Genomic DNA, 19,177 nt, shown 5'->3' on the forward strand with positions numbered 1-19,177 from the left:
AAAATGGATTGCCCCATGTTTTGAAAGGAAACAAAGAGTCATGTTTATCACTATAAAATAATTACCATTTTCATTTGCCTTGGTTTACATTAACTTTGAAGAAAACGAGTCGGTCTCCTTTAATCTGATGGGAATTTAAATGGCCTTGCTTGTCTCTCTCTCTCTCTCTCTCTTACCTTCCTCCCCTGCAGGCTGGAAATGCGGCCTGTTGAGTGTTTTGAAAGAAGACTCAGGAAAACACGTGTAAACAGCAGAGACCTTCAATGGCCCATCAGAGAGGCTACAAATGAGCGCGAGGACGTCCCACAGCGGGGGGTCTGCTTTGCTCCTAAGCTTCCGAATCGCCCTTTTCTCACCTAATGAGCGCACTCACAAGTCCCCTGATAACACTGGAGACAAAGGGCTGTGTAATTGAGCGGGGGTGGTGGCGTGGAAAGACATGAAATGCTGGTGTTAAATAAGCCAAGCAGAGCCTACCTGAGCCTGCTAGCAGAGGTCAGAGTTTGGGCTAAAAGACGATAAAGGTGGATTTTACGCGCCAGACTTTTTTTTACGCACAGCAGGACGAGGTTGTTAAAGTTCTCCTGATTGTGTTTCTGGGTCGCTGGATCATTCCATGTCCGATACCCTGCAGACACACAGCCGGTATGTGTGTGTGACCTGAGGCCCCGGTGTTTCCCTTCTCAGATGTTGGGTAGAAAATGGAGTGTGTGCCTTTAAGGCGCCCGACTGCCTGTCGCTTTCTGGAGCGGAGAGACTGACGCCCTCTGGACACAGTGGACACTTGAGCGGCGGCAGAACACCATCCTGGAGAAGTTCAAAGAGAAAACAGACACACTCCGTCTTCAAAAGAGAAGCCAGGAACTTTAACAAAAAAAACAGCGGTGTGGTAAGTTTTAAACTCCGCGGATCTCCCGGATGACGCTTTTGTTGTTCGCTCGATCGTTCTGTAGCTGCGTGCGTGTGAAACGAAGTGCTTTGAGTTGTTGGCTGTGAGCATAAAAGAGGTGAAGAAACTGCGCGAGCTAATGTTCCTCACATGTTGTCTCCCCCTCTCTCTCTCTCTCTCTGAAACAGAACAATGTAGAGCAAATAAAGTGGTGAAGTGAGAAACGGTATTATAGACGGTGTGTTGAGGGCGATACAATTGGAGAGAGAGAAAAAAAAATAGGTGAAGGGACCTGATGTTGCCAGATGTGTGTGTTGTTATTCCGCAGTAACGTGAGTGTGTGGAGCTGCTGGCTTTGAATGAAATGTGACGCAGGCCCTTAAGAAAAGTGACGCTAACATGGTAAAGCTTTTTGCAGGTTTCTTTTTGCACAGCTCTGGTGGTGAATCTTCTAACACTAACCTGCAGACTTAAGATATCCCAGAGGAGGCACTGGGTATGCTCAAGAGAATCTGAGTAAGAAGACATAAACTGTTAGTTTAAACACGACTGAAATTCATGAAAGAAATGAGAAATGGACCTCCCTGTCTATGATCCATGACATATATTATTATCTGAATGCTGTTAGTGTCAAGATTTAGTGCAGCTCATTTTTGTTTTTCTGTTGCCTCGTTGAAAACCGATCAAATCTTTAAGAGTACAAAGAGAAATTGATTAATTTGCTAGTTGAAATCTAAATTGTTGCTACAACTTCCAAGGAGTGAACTGTTACAAAGTCTGATATACTGTAACATAGCATACAAAAGAAACCTCACAATTTGTCTTTTACCCATGATGCACCTTCTGCAGCGTTCTCCTCCTCGTTGGAATGTCAGTGATGAGCTTTTTGTTTATTTGTCTCTGAGGTCCTGTCCTTGTTTCTCGTGTTGATGTAGGTGTTTTCAGTTGCCGTGCTGCTGGTGAGCCGTCAGGATGAGGCCAGGTCAGCTGATCCTCCCTGCCACCGCCGCTCTCCTCTTCCTCCTCTCGGGCCTGACCGTGACCTCCGGCTGCAACAAGGCCCTCTGCGCCAGCGACGTCAGCAAGTGTCTCATCCAGGTAAGAAAGAGTTACCGCAGGTTCTCCCAGAGGGTTGGAAACTAAATGACCGCTTTAGGGAAACATTTGTACCATGAAAGACTTCTCTTTCTCTTTCTTAAGCACTGCTCCAATGATTCTTTTTTTTTACTCGCAACATGCCGTCTGATCTGCAAAGATTTCCCATATATGCTGAGAAAATAATTTTCCACGTCACAAATAAGTATCCTAAATTGTGAAGTCTGAAACTAGAGGAAAGTGGGATTTACAAATCCCTCAATTCCTTTTAAAATGTGCACAGACCTGACTTTTACTGTGAATTCTTTATCGTCTTTGATATCGTTGATCTAAACTCGTGACGTTGTCGAGCGTTTCTGTAAACTGAAAGTTGGAAACTTTAATGTGAGTTCAAGCCAAGTCCAAGCTTTTTATCCTGCAGGGTTACAGCTGTGATGTGTAAACACAGACTGATATTTCTCCTGACGACAGCACAAGTTAAATAGTCGTCTGTAGGAGTCAAGTCCAAGTCAAGAGCGCTAGCAGAGCAGTTAAACAGTATAATTTATTTTAGAATGAATCAGTCAGAAAAGAACCAGACTCTGCAATAATATCCCTCTGACTAGTGGCTGAAGGAAACGCGTCTCAAGCTGTTGATACGTCTTTTAAATTCTCTACTGAATATGTGCAAGTGTTCCACATAAAACAAATACCCAGCAGTAGCCGAAATCATGTCAAAATCCGCCTCGTGTCCTGGCCGAGGTGGAGATCTGGACCCGAGAACAAAGATGGAATCTGTTGTGAAGAATGCAGATACATTCCTTCGATAAGCCGAGCGAAGTCTGCAGGGATAGTTTTCCCAGAGTGATAAAAAGAGAGGCAAAGCTAGTGGTGCACTTTCACGCACGCCGGTCCTCTACGTGAAACACTCCCGGATCAGTCAGAGTGTGTTTAAGAGCAAAGGATTGTGGGTGCAAAAGGCTTTACTGGTTCTTTGATTAAGGTTTTCTTGGTTTTGTTTTCTATTTTTCATCAACCCTGACTCTGACTTTTGACTTTTGTTGACTTTCTCACATCACTTCCTTTGTGTCACTTGTTCCCTCACGTCTGAGGTCCTCTGGGTGACGAGGGGGGGGGGGAGGCAGACGGGTGGCACCCCATAATTAACACAGATTCAGTCATGCATTCTGGTTATTGCGAAGGGAAAACATAAAGAGAAGTGTTGGCCTGTCTTTCAAACGCCTGTCAAGTCATATTAGAGCTGCTGCTTGTCCTCAGTTCTGTGTGTGTGTGTGTGTGTGTGTGTGTGTGTGTGTGTGTGTGTGTGTGTGTGTGTGACCTGTAGCGTGTTTAGTGGCCCTGCCTCTCCTATTAACATGTTTAAAGTACTGTGTTTAACCTCTGTGGCTGTTTCACCTGTGTGACCTCAGACTCTCTGTAGGCAAACTTCAGGTAGGATTTTTGCAGGGAGTGAGGCAGACCTGTGCTTTTTGGCACGGGGTGCAAAATACAAACACAGACGTTAGTTTTTTAAAAGAGTCAGAGAAGGTGTGGAATCAATGTCACAATTTTAAAAGAGCGTGAAACTGAAGGTATGGACCGTTTGGTGACAGAGGTTTGAGCTCTGGAAAGCTGCGCCGAAGGTTTTTCTCTCTCTTTTTATATATTTTAAACCAAAATAATGGACTGTTTGAAACATGGACACAGTCTCAGTGACATCACTCACTGGATCTGAAAAAGGTGTTATGAAGCCCGACTAAGGCAGTCGCCATATTTGAAATGCTGCTTCCGACTAATCTGCAAACAGGCAAAGAGGTGGAGTTGAGGCAGGTAAATGACTTCCTGATAAACACCCATCTGGTTCATCTGGCTCCTCGTCTAGCTAGCATACATCCAAATGATGAAAACAAGCTGCCTGACAGCTACAAGCTGGTTGAAACAAAGGAGTCAGCAATTGAAAGAAGATGAATCAACGTATTGTGTGGAATCCTACTTTTGGAAACAGAGTTCAATGTTATATTTTGGAGTCATTTTCAATAGGCTGCCTGGCCTCGTCTGGTCATCCAGCAAAGGAGTCTCAAAAAGACTGTTTGGTCCCAGCTGTGGTTTTTAAAGTTATGGTTATTTTCGAAAACTAGCATGATTTCGATAGTAGGATTACCTTAGGGCTCTGTCAACACCCACCCCCTCCCTCAAAAGCCACGCCCCTCACTCACATGCACAAGCTCCATTGGTCCAGAAGCGGACCTCAGCTCATGCTTTGACTGAGGGCTCGTGCATGCAACATATGGAGAACGAGCAGGGAGACGGGGAGGTGTGATTGGTTCATCAGATTGGTACCTCGTGGCAGACATTGGTCAAAGGTTTTTACAAGCTTACAACATGCTACAGATGACTGATTTATTAATGTCTGTCAGGACCTAAAGACAATTTCTACCAAAATCTTAAAACGTGTATCTGGATAAAATGACCAACCCTGCCTTTAAACTGCACCCTGTTATTGAAATGAAAAGCATGAAAGCAACAAACTCCTCTTAAAGACACATCATGAGCGACACTGTGTCTGCTCTAGGTTCAGGCTTCTATAACAATCAATGAATTAAATTACCACACACAATACACCTTAATAATCTAGAGCTTGGTTCCTGTCCTATTCGGACTTAAAAAATCAAATGAATTGTTCCTTCAAGGTTATCACACAATGTAGCTGCCACACATTAAAGCAACAGAAGTCCTGCAGTACATAAATACTTTATATGTTAGATATGTTCAGGCAAACAAAAACATTCAAGAAGTAAAGACACCAAAGATGTGCTGAGAAAATATCAAACAGAAAAAAGATCAATTCAATTTGTAATTAAACAAACTAGACAACATACCTTTTTAGTATTTAATACTTTAAAGGCTTTATATGCATTTTTTTTTTGATCCAGCAGATGTCGCCCTTGAGCACCAGCATGAAACCAAAACAACTCGCGCTGCATTGTTGTGTTAGCATGCTAATGCTAGCGATCTTTATTGTGCTCGTATCTTCACACTGCATGTAAATTTACCTGAAATGAGCGTGATCTAGAAACACAGTTAAGCAGTGAGTACAGTATGTTATTCTTCTTTTCTCTAGTCCCTCAATTAAACAACTTTTATACACGAGGGGAGGAGCCGGCCGGCCGTCCTGGCGATGTGAACAAACTGAAGATAGGACTCTGAAAACATCACAGACAGTGGGACTCGGGTGTTACACCCATCGTAGACAGTCATGACTCACAGAGTTATTTTCAGAGGATATAATTCATTTCTATTACATTAAAGTGTGAAAAATCGCATATAAAGACTTTAAACTAAATGCAACTTTCTCTTAAAGGGGTTGTTCCTTTTTCTTTGTGGGGTTGTATGAGGTACTTGTCAAAAGAAACTTTATTACTGTGATTTGTTTTCACAGGCACGGTACTGATTGCCTAGTGTGAGTGCGCCCTTATTTGCACTTTCCAAGTTTTCAACCCGCCTGTTCTGCACATTAGTTCTACACCAAACAAGTTTGTTTCTGATTTAAAAGTCTCCACAGTAAATAAGCCCCTAGGTGCTCTTCCTTTTCAACATTACATTATTAGAATTTTTTGGCAGAAACTTGTTGCTACCAGACCACAAACTTCTCCCCTCCTCCTCCTCCTGGGTTCAGATTCTGTTAACATCCAGCCCTCGTGCAGTCAGCAGCAGTCTTTTGGCTGCGCTTGTTCCTTTTTACTTCCAGGTGGCTTATTGCTCCGGATGAATCATTGCTCGGGAACAACAAAAGCTCTGTAGCTTCCGGGACCTCGCCGACACCAACTCGCTAGCTGTCAGAGGCGAGAGCGAAGGTGCGTGTGCCGTCAAGGAGAAACTTCACCGCCTCTAGCAGCTCTGAGGAAGCTCCATGTTGTCGGTGATTAGTGAGATCTGCTGCCTTACGCTCGCTTTCACGCTCTGTTGCAGTCTCAAGTCATTTGTCTAAAATTCCCCAAAACCCCTGAGGGTGGGAGAACATGAGAGGGGAGGCTGAGGTCAGGAGGAGGTGTGTGTGTCTGTGGGGGGACGTTGGTCAAGAGAAATATACAGTTGGGATTGAATCACAAGCCACAACTGTGTGCAGAGCAGGCTGTTCAGCAGGGCGGGGCAGGAGATTTCAAAGTTAACGCACAGCAGCAGGACGAGGCAGCGGGTTCACTTTCTCTCCTTTTGTCTCGCTGCAGCAGAGTTTTCACTGATTACAGGATCCTCTAAAAGGCAGAACAAGCCTAATAAAGCCCCTGCAAACCCTCCTCTAGTTAGTCGGGAAGTTGTTAGAGGATAGGAAACTGCAGATTTTTTTTAATTTTTTTTTTTAGGATTAATCAGGATCGGTTTTATGATTGTTTACTTTGCAAAATGTCAGAAGAGTGACGTCTTCTCAAAGCTGTTTTTAAATCTCAAGGGTTTTTCGATTTACCGTCAAGTTGGAGAAACTTTGAGTCACTTTTAAAAGAAAATGTTTCAGGGCGCCAGTGGTCTAGAGGTTGGTGCACACGCCCTGTGTACAGAGGCTTAAGTCCTTAGCGGGCAGCCCAGGTTCAAGACTGACCCGTGGCTCCTTTCCAGCATGTTGTTCCCCACTCCATAGTTCCCTGGTTTACGACTCTATTCACTGTCCATAGAGTCATAAAAAAGCCCGACAATAAATCTTAAACATCCATAAAAACAAAGTCAAGTGAATGTAAGGGATACGATTTGTCTACTGAGTTAAAGAGCTAGCCTTAGCACTTAGCAGGGAGTGACTGATTAGCCCCCAAAATTATGAATCTATTTAAAATCTCAGAAGAGAAGAATCTCGATTTTTACACAAATCAGTTTTCTTTCCCACCTCTTTAACCTAGTGCGCCATTTTCATTTGATAGATTTCTTTCTCGTAGCCAGAATTCGTTTTCCTTCATTGGTTGTATTTTCCCCACAATGAACAGACCAACGTCAAATTAACCGGACTGCTTTCTGTGGATTTATATGACTACAATTAGTCCTTCAGAGTCTGTGATTAGAGCCAAGTGTTGTCTTTTCTAGGTAGCTGTTTGTTTTTCTTAGCAATGATCTGCTATGAAGGTGTAGCAGACTGTCGCTAAGCGTAGATCAGAATCGAGTATTTACCACAGCTGTGTAATAAGCAAGCTTTCACACATCGCTGTGTCTGTACACAGGTTGATAAATGATATTATTTCATGTTCATTTGGTTAGATTTAGAGGTTTCCCTTAGTTTAAAGTATGTATGCTAAACACCTCTGAGGTTTTTAACAAGCTAGCCCTGCTGGTTTAATCAGAATGCTGTGGTAAGCCAATCACCATCGAGCTCGAGCTTCATGATTTTAAGGAAAAACACAAGAGGTATTTATATTGTCATCAAGTGTCGGAAACTGTAGGTCGGGAATTTTCCAGGGATAAAAGTTCAACGAGGCTATCTGTTTCTCCCTATTTAGTCATCTTGCTAAGCTAAGCTACGCTAACCACATTCTTGCTCCAGTTTGCTAAAACCTTAAGTTTCCATGTAAATTGTTTAAAAAAAAAAAACTGTTTTCTTTTCTTTTATTTGTGATGATGTACGACATGGAAGTTTTCCCTCCCCCGGGGTAACAGTTTAGTTTTTTTTTTTATAATCTCCCCTCAGAGACTCATAATTACTCGTGGGATCAATCCTGATCAGAGGTTTTGGGGATTGAGACTCCGGTGATGAAGTGAACTGTGTGTGGTTTTGCAATCCGTCCCTGGTGACTCACTGGAGAGTCTTTTATCATTGCCAGGACTGTTTACGTGTAGGAGATGGCTTCTGCAAAGATATAAAGGAGGAGCAGTGGGGGAGAGAGAGAGAGAGAGAGAGAGTAAAGAAAGGGGAAGAGAGAGGGAGAAGGGTATAATAGGAGAGGAGAGAAAGGGAGGGAGAGAGGGGGGGAAGTGTGTTGCTGGAGGGGGGAGGTGGCCATGTTTAGTTCTCCAGGTGTTTTCTTCTCCCCCCCACCTCTGCCTCCCCCCCCCCCACCCCCAACCCCACCGCCTCCCTCATCGCGGTGACCTTGACGTAGAGGAATGTGCTCCCTGTTCTGTGTCAGGAAAGAACAGGGGGGGGGGGGGGGGGAGAGAGAGAGAGAGGAGCTCCTCTGGCTCAGCTCTCACCTACTTTTCAATCCCACCTACACGTTTCAGTTTCCTTCATCGTCCTGCTGCACCCTGGAGACAAACTGGAGTTGAAGAATGAAGCTGTTTTTTCACGCTTTAAGTGTCTGTAGAGGACTTCAGGGAGCAGCAGAGGTTTTATGTTTTAGTTTTTTCACGAGCTCATGTCGTAATTTCACCTCCCTTCTATTTACAGCAACATGAGAATGACTTACCAAGAGCTTTTTTTTATCTGCCAACAAGCCTCTGGATGAAGCAAAGAACCAGATCTTTGTCAAATCATTCAGTTTTTGAATTGATTGTTAAGTAGAAAAGACTATTTAAGACTATTTTGCAATGATTTATCTTTTAAAATGACCTTTTTTTTAAGTCCTGTTTTAGTTGCACCTTTGCCTCATTGGTTGGCTTTCAGGTTGTATACTTAACTTAATATGTTTAAATGATATGCTTAGTATTTAGGCTTGTAATCGGAGACTTGGTCCAGGATTGTAAGTAGAGATTTGTTAGGACGCAATAAAATGATTCTAATACTATATATTTGAAAAGCTTGACTGAGTGTCAGTGACAATGGGGCAAATCCATTCAGTTAGAGCTCCTGGGAGGAGTTTTTTTTTTTTTATCTAGCTATGAAACAGGCTGTAAATAAAGTGATGCCTCTACTTGATCAGGGCTGAGTCATGTGCTCAGTCTATTCACAAGAAGCCCAGCTGCAGAAAACACTCTCTCTGCTGACAGCTTCATTTTGCATCACTTTTCTCCGTACGCCTTCTTCCTTTAGTAGTGATAACAGTCGTATTCTAAGTTGCTAATCTGACATAAGGCCTCTTTTGGTCTTGTGGTGTGTTGTCCTCAGGGAAGATCCCTAGTGGATAGTTCCTCTTCAAAAATTTCCCCAGAACTGTTTGGTCCTAAAAACACCTTTTATATTAATAATACAAGGCTCAAGTTAAATGAACTTTATTAAGTTACTTAAGTAGAATTTTCTATGTAAGACGCTTACATGTACAACAATACTTTTACTTAAGGGAAGAATTAGAATACTTCCTCCACCACCAAACACAACACTCGAAATGAGCTCTTAGATAAATGTAATGGAGTTTAAAGGGCAATAGTTACCTCTGGGATGTATCGTAGTGAAAGTATTAAATATTAAATGTAAAGCACACATCCCATAGAGTTACCCTGAGTAAGTACACGCAGCTACATTCAACCACTAGTCATGACGGCTTAATGTACAACGTCAAACCACTGGAGAAGAAGATTTGGGAACATGTCAGAATCTGCTCTTTTGTTTAATGGTGACACAGCAGAGATGATTATTTCTCACAGTTATCACCATATTGTTCAGATGGAGTTAACATACTTTTGATAAATGCCACAGGTTACTTGTAACAGCTTGTGTTCAGCGACAGTTAGTGTGCATGAAGAAAAGCTGCTGTCGCTCTGCTGTTGATGTGTTAATGGTACGTCTCCTGCTCGTTGGGTTGTGTCCGCTCTGTGATGTTTAACTCTTGTGTTGCTACTGCACTCACATCTGTTGTACCGGATATGGACCCTCAGAACATTTTTTTTCGCTGCAGTAATGTTCCAAGTTAGATAAATGAATCTCACTAAAGCAGCAGTGTGACTGCACTGCTTGGACTAATACCAATGATTAAATACTGCACCACTGTTTTTAAATACAAAATGTGCAGTGATGCATCTTGTTGCTGTTTGGTGCTCCTGGTTTGGGGATGATGGGATGGTTTGTTTTCATTGATCCAGTTGATGTGAATCTGTCACACTTTAGATAGCACATAGCAGTTTGTAGCATAACTCTTACCAATTTACAAACTTCAGTTCTGTACCATCAAAGTACATACCAATGTAGACGTGTGTATAGTTTGCTTGTGAATTCAAGTGTCTCTTTGCAAAGACGTGCAGCAGCACAGATTACAAAAGTTTCAAACAACCAATAAGCAACCGTTCATTCATACATAAGAGACATTATACAACATGAGACTATTATTCATAAAAAATACAACATAACAAGTGAACTAGTAAAAGTAATATTCTACACGGATACTATATTATCAGCCTTTTTCCAGAAAGACTGAGTAGAATTAAGCCTGACTACTAGTTCTGTCCAAGATGTAAAACAGGAGTAGGAACGCGTTGATACATTCTGGACCTTTATACTTACTGTGTTTAATAATATCTCAGGTACAACGATTCCATCAGAGCCAAAAATAACTCTATAAGGCGATACATATTATATAAATGCCAATAAAAACAAACAAATCCATAAGACTTGGCCTCATTGACAAACCATCGACACCTAAGAGAAGGACTCATGAATTATCATCATGCTTATCAAATGAAAAGATGACGTGTAACCTGAGAGGCTGATTGGGCATTTCTGATAAATGGTAAATGGACTTGAGCTTGTATATTTCTTTTCTAGTCTTCTGACTACTCAAAGTGATTTTACAGCGCATGTCACACCTACACATTCACACACTGATGACAGAGGTTTATATTTTTAAAGTGACAATCAGAAGTAACTTATCCAATTCATACACTGCTGATGAAGCAGCGGGAGCAACTTGGGGTTGAGTGTCTTGCCAAAGGACACATCGAACATGTGGCTGCAGGAGCTGGGGATCGAACCTCCAACCTTCCGGTAGAGAGAAGACAGACCAACTGAGCCACAGCCGCCCCATTTATGTGGTTGTATATTTGCACACTGATTGTTAAAATACAGATCAATAACAACAATGTTAAAAAAAAGAAAAGGAAATTAGAATTGCTCCTTTTAATCTCACAGTGATGAAGTGAAACTTAATAAACACAACATTAATAAACAATCAGTAATTAAAAACAGTAAACAACATCATAACAAAAAAAAAGATGGTAGAAATATCTAAACCCATAGATAGAGAATATTTTAACCATTATTTATCGCACACAAACAAATTCAGAATAAATGTGGGTATCCATCCATGGTAACATAAACTCATTAGGATCTTCCTCCTCAGCTAGTAAAATACTGCGGACACATCTGTAGTGTTTTCATGTTTTGCTGATGTGTGTGTCCTTCAGGAGCTGTGTCAGTGTCGTCCGTCTGACGGGAACTGCTCGTGCTGTAAAGAGTGCATGCTGTGTCTGGGGAACCTTTGGGAAGAGTGCTGCGACTGCGTGGGTGAGTACAGCGTCATCTATTAGCTCCATACATCTTACAGCCGACAGCATATTATTCAAGACTTAAACTACAACTGTTGTAGCGTTGTGATCTGAAATGTAGTTGGCGGGTTGAGACACGCTGGTGATGACTGCTGAACAGAAAAGATCAGAGCTTTATGAATGTCCATTTGTCAGAGTTAGAGGAGACTGCTGCATTAAAAGAATTACTCATGTAAGAAGCAATTCAAGCTAAAAACAACTGTGTAGAATTAAAGATGACATTTTCTCTGACTTGTTCAGTTTCCTCTGTTAGTCCTACATTATAGACTTCACTTGGTTCTGCTGTCGTTTGTTTTTAACAAATACTTTAAATCCATTAACTTTGTGAAGAGGGGAAAAGAACAAAACTGGTGAGCAAAAAATAAATAAATAAATACAAGCAGCTTTATTATGTGCTCAAATATTGCACCGGTTAGCAGCAGTCGTAAGATCCAAACTCTCTCTGGCATCAACCCAGCCCACTTGCTCAAGCTGGATTTCCCCTCTAATGTTGCCTGCTGTTTTCACACAGCTGGCCCCCCTGACATCTTGGAGAAATTGTTCTCGGCTGGTTTGGAAAAAAAAAAATCTGGTAAAAGTCGCAAAGGTGAAAAATTCAGCCGTCACACAAACAGCTCACCCTGAACATTTCTGGAAATCTCTGGAGTTTTTTAGCATGTGTGAAAAGGGCTGACGGTCAGCGTTTACTGAGACCTTGTACACTTGGTAACATGTGCTGCACTTTTAAGGCACCTTTGACCACTCAGAGTGCTTCACGCTTCAGTCAAAAAAACCTTCGATCCAACTTTGATTGTTCCATGTTTATAATAACGCTGGCATTAATCTCCTAACATGTGACACTTCAGTTATGTCTCAGTCTTGTTAATCTCAGTCGCCCCTGCTGGAGAACACTTTCTCCCTGTGAAAATCCTCTGAAATCTGAGACTGTGACCGCCGTGCACAAGGAAGCAGTTTGTAGGGAGTGTTTGAGCTCTGATGCAGGATGAGTGTGCGGTGAGTGAAGCCAGATACTGAAGGTGCCTCTGAGAAGTGACAGTGTGGAGGTTAATGTGAAGCAGAGCCAACAGGGCCTCCGTGAATCAGAGCAGAGGAAATTAAAGCGGTATCAACACTACTAAGGAGAACATTCACATGTGGACAGGAAGTCTCGGTTTTCATGAAGATCAAAGGATGAAGAAGCCGGAAGAGAGCGAGGACGATGAGGTCGACCCGCGCAAAACGAACTTTGACTTTCAGACTCCTATCGAGGAGGAGGGGGCGGGGGTGTAAATCCAAAACAAGCAGATTTGTGAAGCCAAATAATTTGGCTTGTTAAACCCTCTCTTCACGTGTCTCCAGCTTTAAACCAGCAGTGTCGAGGTCCTTAAGACTGGGAGCAAAATGACAAAATATGGCTTTATATTTGTGACCTGGTTCCCTCAGGACACAGACGTAACGTTCTGCTTCTTTGTTCTGCTGCTCGTCAGAGTCATTGTTTGATCATTTGATATAGGTCATTTGTTTTTCAGATTTACTTTTGGGCTTGTACCTTTTCTAGAGATAGGACAGTTGATAAAGTCGGAAATCAGGGAGAGAGAGCGAGTGGGGAATGACATGTGGCAAAGGAGCCACAGGTTGGAGGAATATAGCCTCCTTACATGGGGCGCACACACTAACCACTAGGCTACCGGCGCATGGTTTGCATGGTTTTCTACATATCTATGTGACTCCATTGCATCCTTTTATGGTTGTTTCTAGTTGCCCTGCATTAGTTTTTTTTTTTTTTTTTTTTTATAATTTCAGGTAATTTCAGTTTTAGTGGTCTTGGTGGTGGTTGCATACTTTAGTATTTAAGATAATTTATTTCAATATCTTCTTGTAGACATTTTGTGTTTGGTTTTGCGAAGTGTTTTTGTGTCTTTGTGGTTGCTAAGCATCTTTTTGTGGTCGTTTGTGAACATTTCTTGTTGGAAAAGTCCATCAGTCATTTCATACAGAAGATTCATACACTCTGGTCCAGCACCGTCTTGGTCTAGCACTTAATAGGCCTGTTCAGAAACCCATCCATGACACTAACACAATTGGGTGGTGGACTGAGCAGACTCATCCCTCTGAGCTGTACAAACAGAGTCTAGAAGATGTATTAATGTATTATTTCTGTCTTTCCTGAAATCGGCCTTAAACACAAGAAACCTGCGTCGACTAAACGCCAAACATCGAAACACACTGAAGACGCTGCAGAGTTACGTGATATAAACGTACCTGTGGAGATTTCCAGCTTTAGAAATGAGATCGAGTTAAAGCTACAGCAGCAAATACTCAAAAATAAAAGCCTACACAGAGGACAAAGAAGTGGAGACAAAGACATAAAAGGAAAACTAAAGGAGAAAACGATCTGCAAGACGGAGCATTAAGCGCCGTGCTATCGGCTTACGTTAAAATGCTGCAGTTTAACACACAGGAGCATAAATGATGAAAGAGAAAAAGTTGGTCCTGGTACCTTTGACTCCCCTCTGGTTCTGTCCCTCTAACCAGCATGCTCTCTGGTCAGCCTTGACGGACAGATATTGCTGTGTGTACTGACAAGAAGGCGTTATTATTAAAGGTCTTTCATGTGGAACACGGGTACAAGTATGTGACACTGAGTGCTGAACTTGCTGCTGCTGCTGCTGCTGCACAGATGTTGCGGTGGTGGTGGTGGAGTTTCCCCTCCTGGACAGACCTTTTACAACACACCGATGACAGCCTGTAGCTTTAAGCGAGTATATATTTCTCATTCAAATGTTTTTTATTTTTTCTTCCAGCGCCACTTTGAGTAAGTTTCCACTCTAAACATGTTATCCACGCCAAATGCAGGCTGCTTTGAAGTGTGTATCTGCGAGTGGTTAGAGCAGCCCAGCAGAGGACAGTTTGTATTTTAGGGAGGAGGAGGAGGAGGAGAAGGAGGAGGAGGAGGACCCATGTGTACACTTTATCTAAAACAGCTGCTCCGGCTCTGCTCTGAGCGTCGCTCTGTAATCCTATTCCTCTGTCAAACTCCAGTCCCCATTAAATGATTTAGCCATTAGCTGTAATTCACTTTGACTCATTAAAAGGGTTAGAAAGATCCTATCTAAGGACGTGAGGCCTTTGTCGAGTGATTACTACCGTATTTGGAAATGAAATGAAGTGTTCAGAGGATCTTAATTGGGACATGATACTGTTGACAGCAGTGTGGTTTTTACTAAATTGCTCTTGTGAGTTGAAATTGTGTGTGAAGCCATTTATCTGTTGAACGGGTGTATTGGGAGAAAAAGTAAGATTTACAGCTGATCTCCCTTCCTCTTGTTTTTCATTATGAAGGGTCAGTCCAGCCAAAAATAACTTCAACTTAATGTCCCTTAAGTGGTGACTAAACATGCAGTAAATGTCAGTTTTCCAGCCCAAGTTCTGAGACAATCTTTTAGAATATCGATGACATTTCTGCAGTCAAGTCTGCAGCATAGATAAAGAGCTCCTGCACCTACATGTATATCTAAATAAGTGCAAAAATCAATAACCTAAATTTAAAACCAATAACCTCAATTAATCTGCACCAGATCTATGTGACATGGAAGTAGACACAAAGCTCGGTAACAACAAACAGATACTAATTGAAGAGAGTTAAAGCTCCTGTGAGGAGTTTTTAACTGGTCATGAAACAGAAACTGAAACTAATATTGATAATTCAGTGACATATTAAAGGAAATGATTGATGATTAATGAACCATGATTGAAAAATAATTGATTATTTCTGTATTGTTTTATTAAAGGTTAAAAAAGCTGCCGCAGGGTAGCTCTCAGGCGAAGTGATTCAACATGCGCTACCAGAAAATCTTTTAAAAAGCTTTTTCCACTGCACAAAGTCTCAATGAGTGACACATTTCACCGCTCAAAGAAAGAAGAATTAGATTTATTTTGGTAATTAAAAATACTTGCATGTACAGGACAAAATGAGCAAAGAGAAAGTTCCTAATAGGAGCTTTAATTACAAGAAAATGTGAATGAGCGTTTACTATAAAATCAAATTGTAGAATTCTCTGAATATATGAACAAGAGCAACAATTCCCTGGAGTTTGTAAAGTGTTTGGTTGTTTAGCACAGTTTTAAGTGATTTAGCAGGTTTCTGTAATTGTCTTGTGTCCTTTAAAGTTTTCTATTGGCCGTCCATAAGCCAAGAAATGTTATTTAAAAAAAAAAAAAAGTCCACAGACGGTTGAGTTTCTGCTCTGGGGAAATTTGATCAGATGACCCTGACCTGAACGCCTCATTCTACACACACTATTGACAGCTCAAGACATGACTGACAAAGTGATGACAGTGCTCTTTTCTGAAAGGGGGAGGGGGAGGGGGGTAACCCTTAATAAAAACGACATTTAAAAACAATCATCATGACAAAAAAAAGAGATGGTAGAAATGTCTAAACCCATAGATAGAGAATATTTTAACCATTATTTATCGCACACAAACAAATTCAGAATAAATGTGGGTATCCATGGTAACATCAAAATAATTTCTGAAGCTGTCAGATAAATGTGGTTGAAATGTCCAGTTGTGTAAAATTGAAATTAAGTATCTAAAACTAGACTTTGGTGCAGGAGTTGAGTTAATATACTTGAAAATGACCTGAAAAGGTTTTCAGTAATGTCAGAATAAAGAGATAAATGCTCCACTCCTTCACGGCCAAAGAAAGATGAATCATTTTGTCATTTTTGTGAACTTACCCTTTTTCTCATTCATCCATTTCTTTTCTGTAACAGGGATGTGTAACCCCAAGAACTACAGCGACTCTCCAGCCACGTCGAAGAGCACCGTGGAGGAGCTGCATCGTCCAATCCCCTCGCTGTTCCGCGCCCTCACGGAGGGCGAAGCGCCGATCAACATGATGGTGGTCTCCTTCCCCGTTGCAGAGGAGCTCTCCCACCACGAGAACCTGGTGTCCTTCCTGGAGACGCTGGACAGCACGCACCAGAACGTCTCTGTGCCTGGAAACAGCATCCACGCCAGCTACGACAATCAAGGTAATGTTTGAACTGTGAAGGATTATTAAAGTTCACTTCTCACTTCTTTAATCCAAATCATATCCATCCTAACTGCAGAGTATTTGCTTTAGAACCTCTACTTACAGTACGCATGCTTAACTACTGTGTTTCCAATTAAAGCTACTTTAGACCATAAATGGACTTGTGAAAATCTCTAGAAAATTTCAGGACATGCAGCCCCTGAAATCTTACAGACTTACCTCTACACATATGGGGGCAGCAGTAGCGCAGTCTGTAGGGACTTGGGTTGGGAGCCGGAGGGTGTCCTCTGAGGCAAAACATGATGTATAGAGGAAAATGGAGATATGGCGGACGAAACCTTGACAGTTTTTGTCTTTTTTATCAACGCTACATGTAGTTGGATGTTTTCACAGTGTAAACCTAAGAGTTGAAAAGAACACGCTCATCAGCAGGGCAGAGTATCAAACTCGGGATAGATACGTCATCGCCGCCACCGACTCCCTGAATATTTCCTGCTGTGTTCTCACTTCGCCGCACCCACACTTCATGCTGAAATTTTACTAGATGGCTGGTAGGAAAAGATTTCTGTAGAGTCGGTGTGATGACATTCAGATGTTTGCGTTAAGTTCATGAATAGAGATCATTACGTGCTGCTGAACAAGGTCCAAAACTAAGAATTGTATTCCTGATTTTTTTTTTTTTTTGCATTTGGGATTCCCTCTTTTCTAAGTTATTATTTATTTAAAAACCCATTCATGACATGTGAAACCTTCATGTCTTAAAAAGGATATTGCTGACTACTGGCTAAATGTCTAAACTACAGAAGTCGTCTATGAGATTTGGCTGCATGTTGACAAGCTACAGCAACTTCAAAAGCGTCATACATGTTTTTCAATCAGTGATTCTATCATGTAATAATATTCAGTAATATAACAGGATAAATACTGCTGCAGAATAAGTACTTTAGCTAGATGTACAACTTCCTCCTCTAACCATAACTACTGTACATTAAACTTGGATATGTACCCAAAGCTCTGAGTCATGAGAGCGGCTTTAAAGAACCATAAAGTCAATCATTGAGGTAAATTATCAAGTAAATTATGAGAATAAGCAGCTTTTCTCTACTTCTATCATCATAAACTGAGTCTCTTTATCTTTGAGTATTAAAACTATTAGTCAGCTTCAACTCCGAAGAACTGTGATGGCTTTAACTAAAACATAATTCTACTGGAGCAGAATGATAGACAACACGTAGCTGCTGGCTGCAGTTGTTTAGAACAAGCTGTAAGTCAGTTTAATGTTATTAGTCACTTGCCATTTGAAAACTTGCAGCCTCGCATTGTGAAGATGTCACATCTTTAACTTTCTGAATAACTTACTCTTCTTGAGGACATAAAAGCAGACTTTTCTGCTTCATTGTTACATATTTCTCTGGCCCTGTCAGGTCCAGTCACATTCTTCATTTGTACACTTTCACACTCGCTAAGAACCGTGGTAATAAAATCAGACCAGGCCCAGCACTGAGGTAGACTACAAAGTCTTGTATTAAGACCGGTTCGGGCTGGGTCACGTTTGCAGTGTTTCACAGGGGACAGAGCTGCCAAAGACTTATAGTTCATGGAATCAAACTGGGTCAGAAGTGTTTTTCTTCTTCCTTTTTTTTTTGTGTGTGTGTGTGTGTGTGTGTAAGACTGTTTTGGTTGTTGATCTCTCTTCATTTGGTGCTATTTGCTATAAAGACACACACTCATAATAAGAGTGTAACCACAGAGCCAAGCAGTTAACTCATTAAGCTCACCCTCACACATGGTCGTACTTAGCTGCTGCAAATAAATTTCACCCCTGAAGTAAAAGTAGGAACGCCGAGGGTTAAAAGTAATTGCTCTAGAATGGTGCTTGTTTTTATAAACCACATGTACTGGGTTTGTGACTCACGTCTTTTTCTTCTTCTGTCCTTTTTGATTTCAGATGGCATGTGCACTGTGGTCTACTTTGACGACTGTGTGTCTATTCGTCAGTGTAAACTGTACTGTGAGTCAATGGGAGGATCCAAGTACCGCTGGTTTCACAATGCCTGCTGCCAGTGCATTGGACCTGAGTGTGTGGACTACGGCAGCAAGGCCGTGAAGTGCATGAACTGTCTCTTCTGAAGTGCGGGCACATATTGGTACCTAATGTCTGGGCCTAACCAGAGGACTGAGGGCTCTGAGAGGAAACTATGACTGTTATGTGTTAGCATTCCTCACTTACCTTGTAAAATACCCCCTCCTTACCCCGCCTCCTACCCCTGCAAATTGTTTTTATTCTGCTGTTTGTTTCACTGTATATTTTTAGATATGTTTTCAATAGTGTTTTTTACTAGAGGTGTATATGAATAATGTATTTTTACAATTATGGTTGGCTAAATCTTTGTCTTGTTGCCAAATAAAGAAAAGTTTGGTGACATGGATTGTGTTGTGTCTGACTTTTATATATATTTTCTTCCTTTTGCTATTTTTTCACAGCACGAGTGGAATAGTAAATGTTTGTCCTTCTAGTTGCTTGTCTCCTGCTCTAATCTTAGCCTTGTGTTGCCCCAGTCAGGAAACGCATCATTTCCTGGGGAAACAAAGTTGTTATTATACCATTCTGGTCCACAGGTGTTCAGTGCTCACTGACCGTCTCATGCAAGCGAAGGGGAAAGGGAACATTTACCGATGCCAATCTCTCACTGCCACACACAAATGCTCTTTGTGGTGCCAGTGCTTTTTCAAAAGGCAGCAGGGTGCCCTATCACTGATTCTGTTCCCAATTGGCATGCAACAGCAGTTTGCAATAGACTAAT

The 19,177-nt window shown here is 41.6% G+C and overlaps 1 protein-coding gene across 2 annotated transcripts; it reads left to right on the top strand.

Annotated features, from left to right (window-relative positions):
• The first annotated feature begins 287 nt into the window (after nt 1-287).
• twsg1a (twisted gastrulation BMP signaling modulator 1a) lies at nt 288-18,802 on the top strand. Of its 2 annotated transcripts, none has more exons than XM_061045189.1 (5): nt 288-889; nt 1,825-1,987; nt 11,213-11,312; nt 16,111-16,371; nt 18,322-18,802. In XM_061045189.1, exons 2-5 carry the CDS (start codon nt 1,862-1,864, stop codon nt 18,501-18,503), a joined length of 669 nt encoding a protein of 222 aa, XP_060901172.1. In that variant the 5' UTR covers nt 288-889; nt 1,825-1,861; the 3' UTR covers nt 18,504-18,802. The 2 variants fall into 2 exon arrangements, with proteins under 2 accessions (XP_060901172.1, XP_060901171.1); XM_061045188.1 differs by having other exon boundaries at nt 290-884.
• Nucleotides 18,803-19,177: the final 375 nt, after the last annotated feature.

The sequence above is a fragment of the Labrus mixtus genome, chromosome 8 (genome assembly GCF_963584025.1).
Source record: "Labrus mixtus chromosome 8, fLabMix1.1, whole genome shotgun sequence".
Classification (NCBI taxonomy): domain Eukaryota; kingdom Metazoa; phylum Chordata; class Actinopteri; order Labriformes; family Labridae; genus Labrus; species Labrus mixtus.

What these genes read in the sequence shown, in the direction of transcription:
- twsg1a (XM_061045189.1), top strand. Translation starts at nt 1,862, where the DNA reads ATGAGGCCAGGTCAGCTGATCCTCCCTGCCACCGCCGCTCTCCTCTTC. An exon ending in TCAGCAAGTGTCTCATCCAG is followed by an intron (nt 1,988 to 11,212) that starts GTAAGAAAGAGT and finishes TGTGTCCTTCAG; the next exon opens with GAGCTGTGTCAGTGTCGTCC. An exon ending in CGCCAGCTACGACAATCAAG is followed by an intron (nt 16,372 to 18,321) that starts GTAATGTTTGAA and finishes TTTTGATTTCAG; the next exon opens with ATGGCATGTGCACTGTGGTC.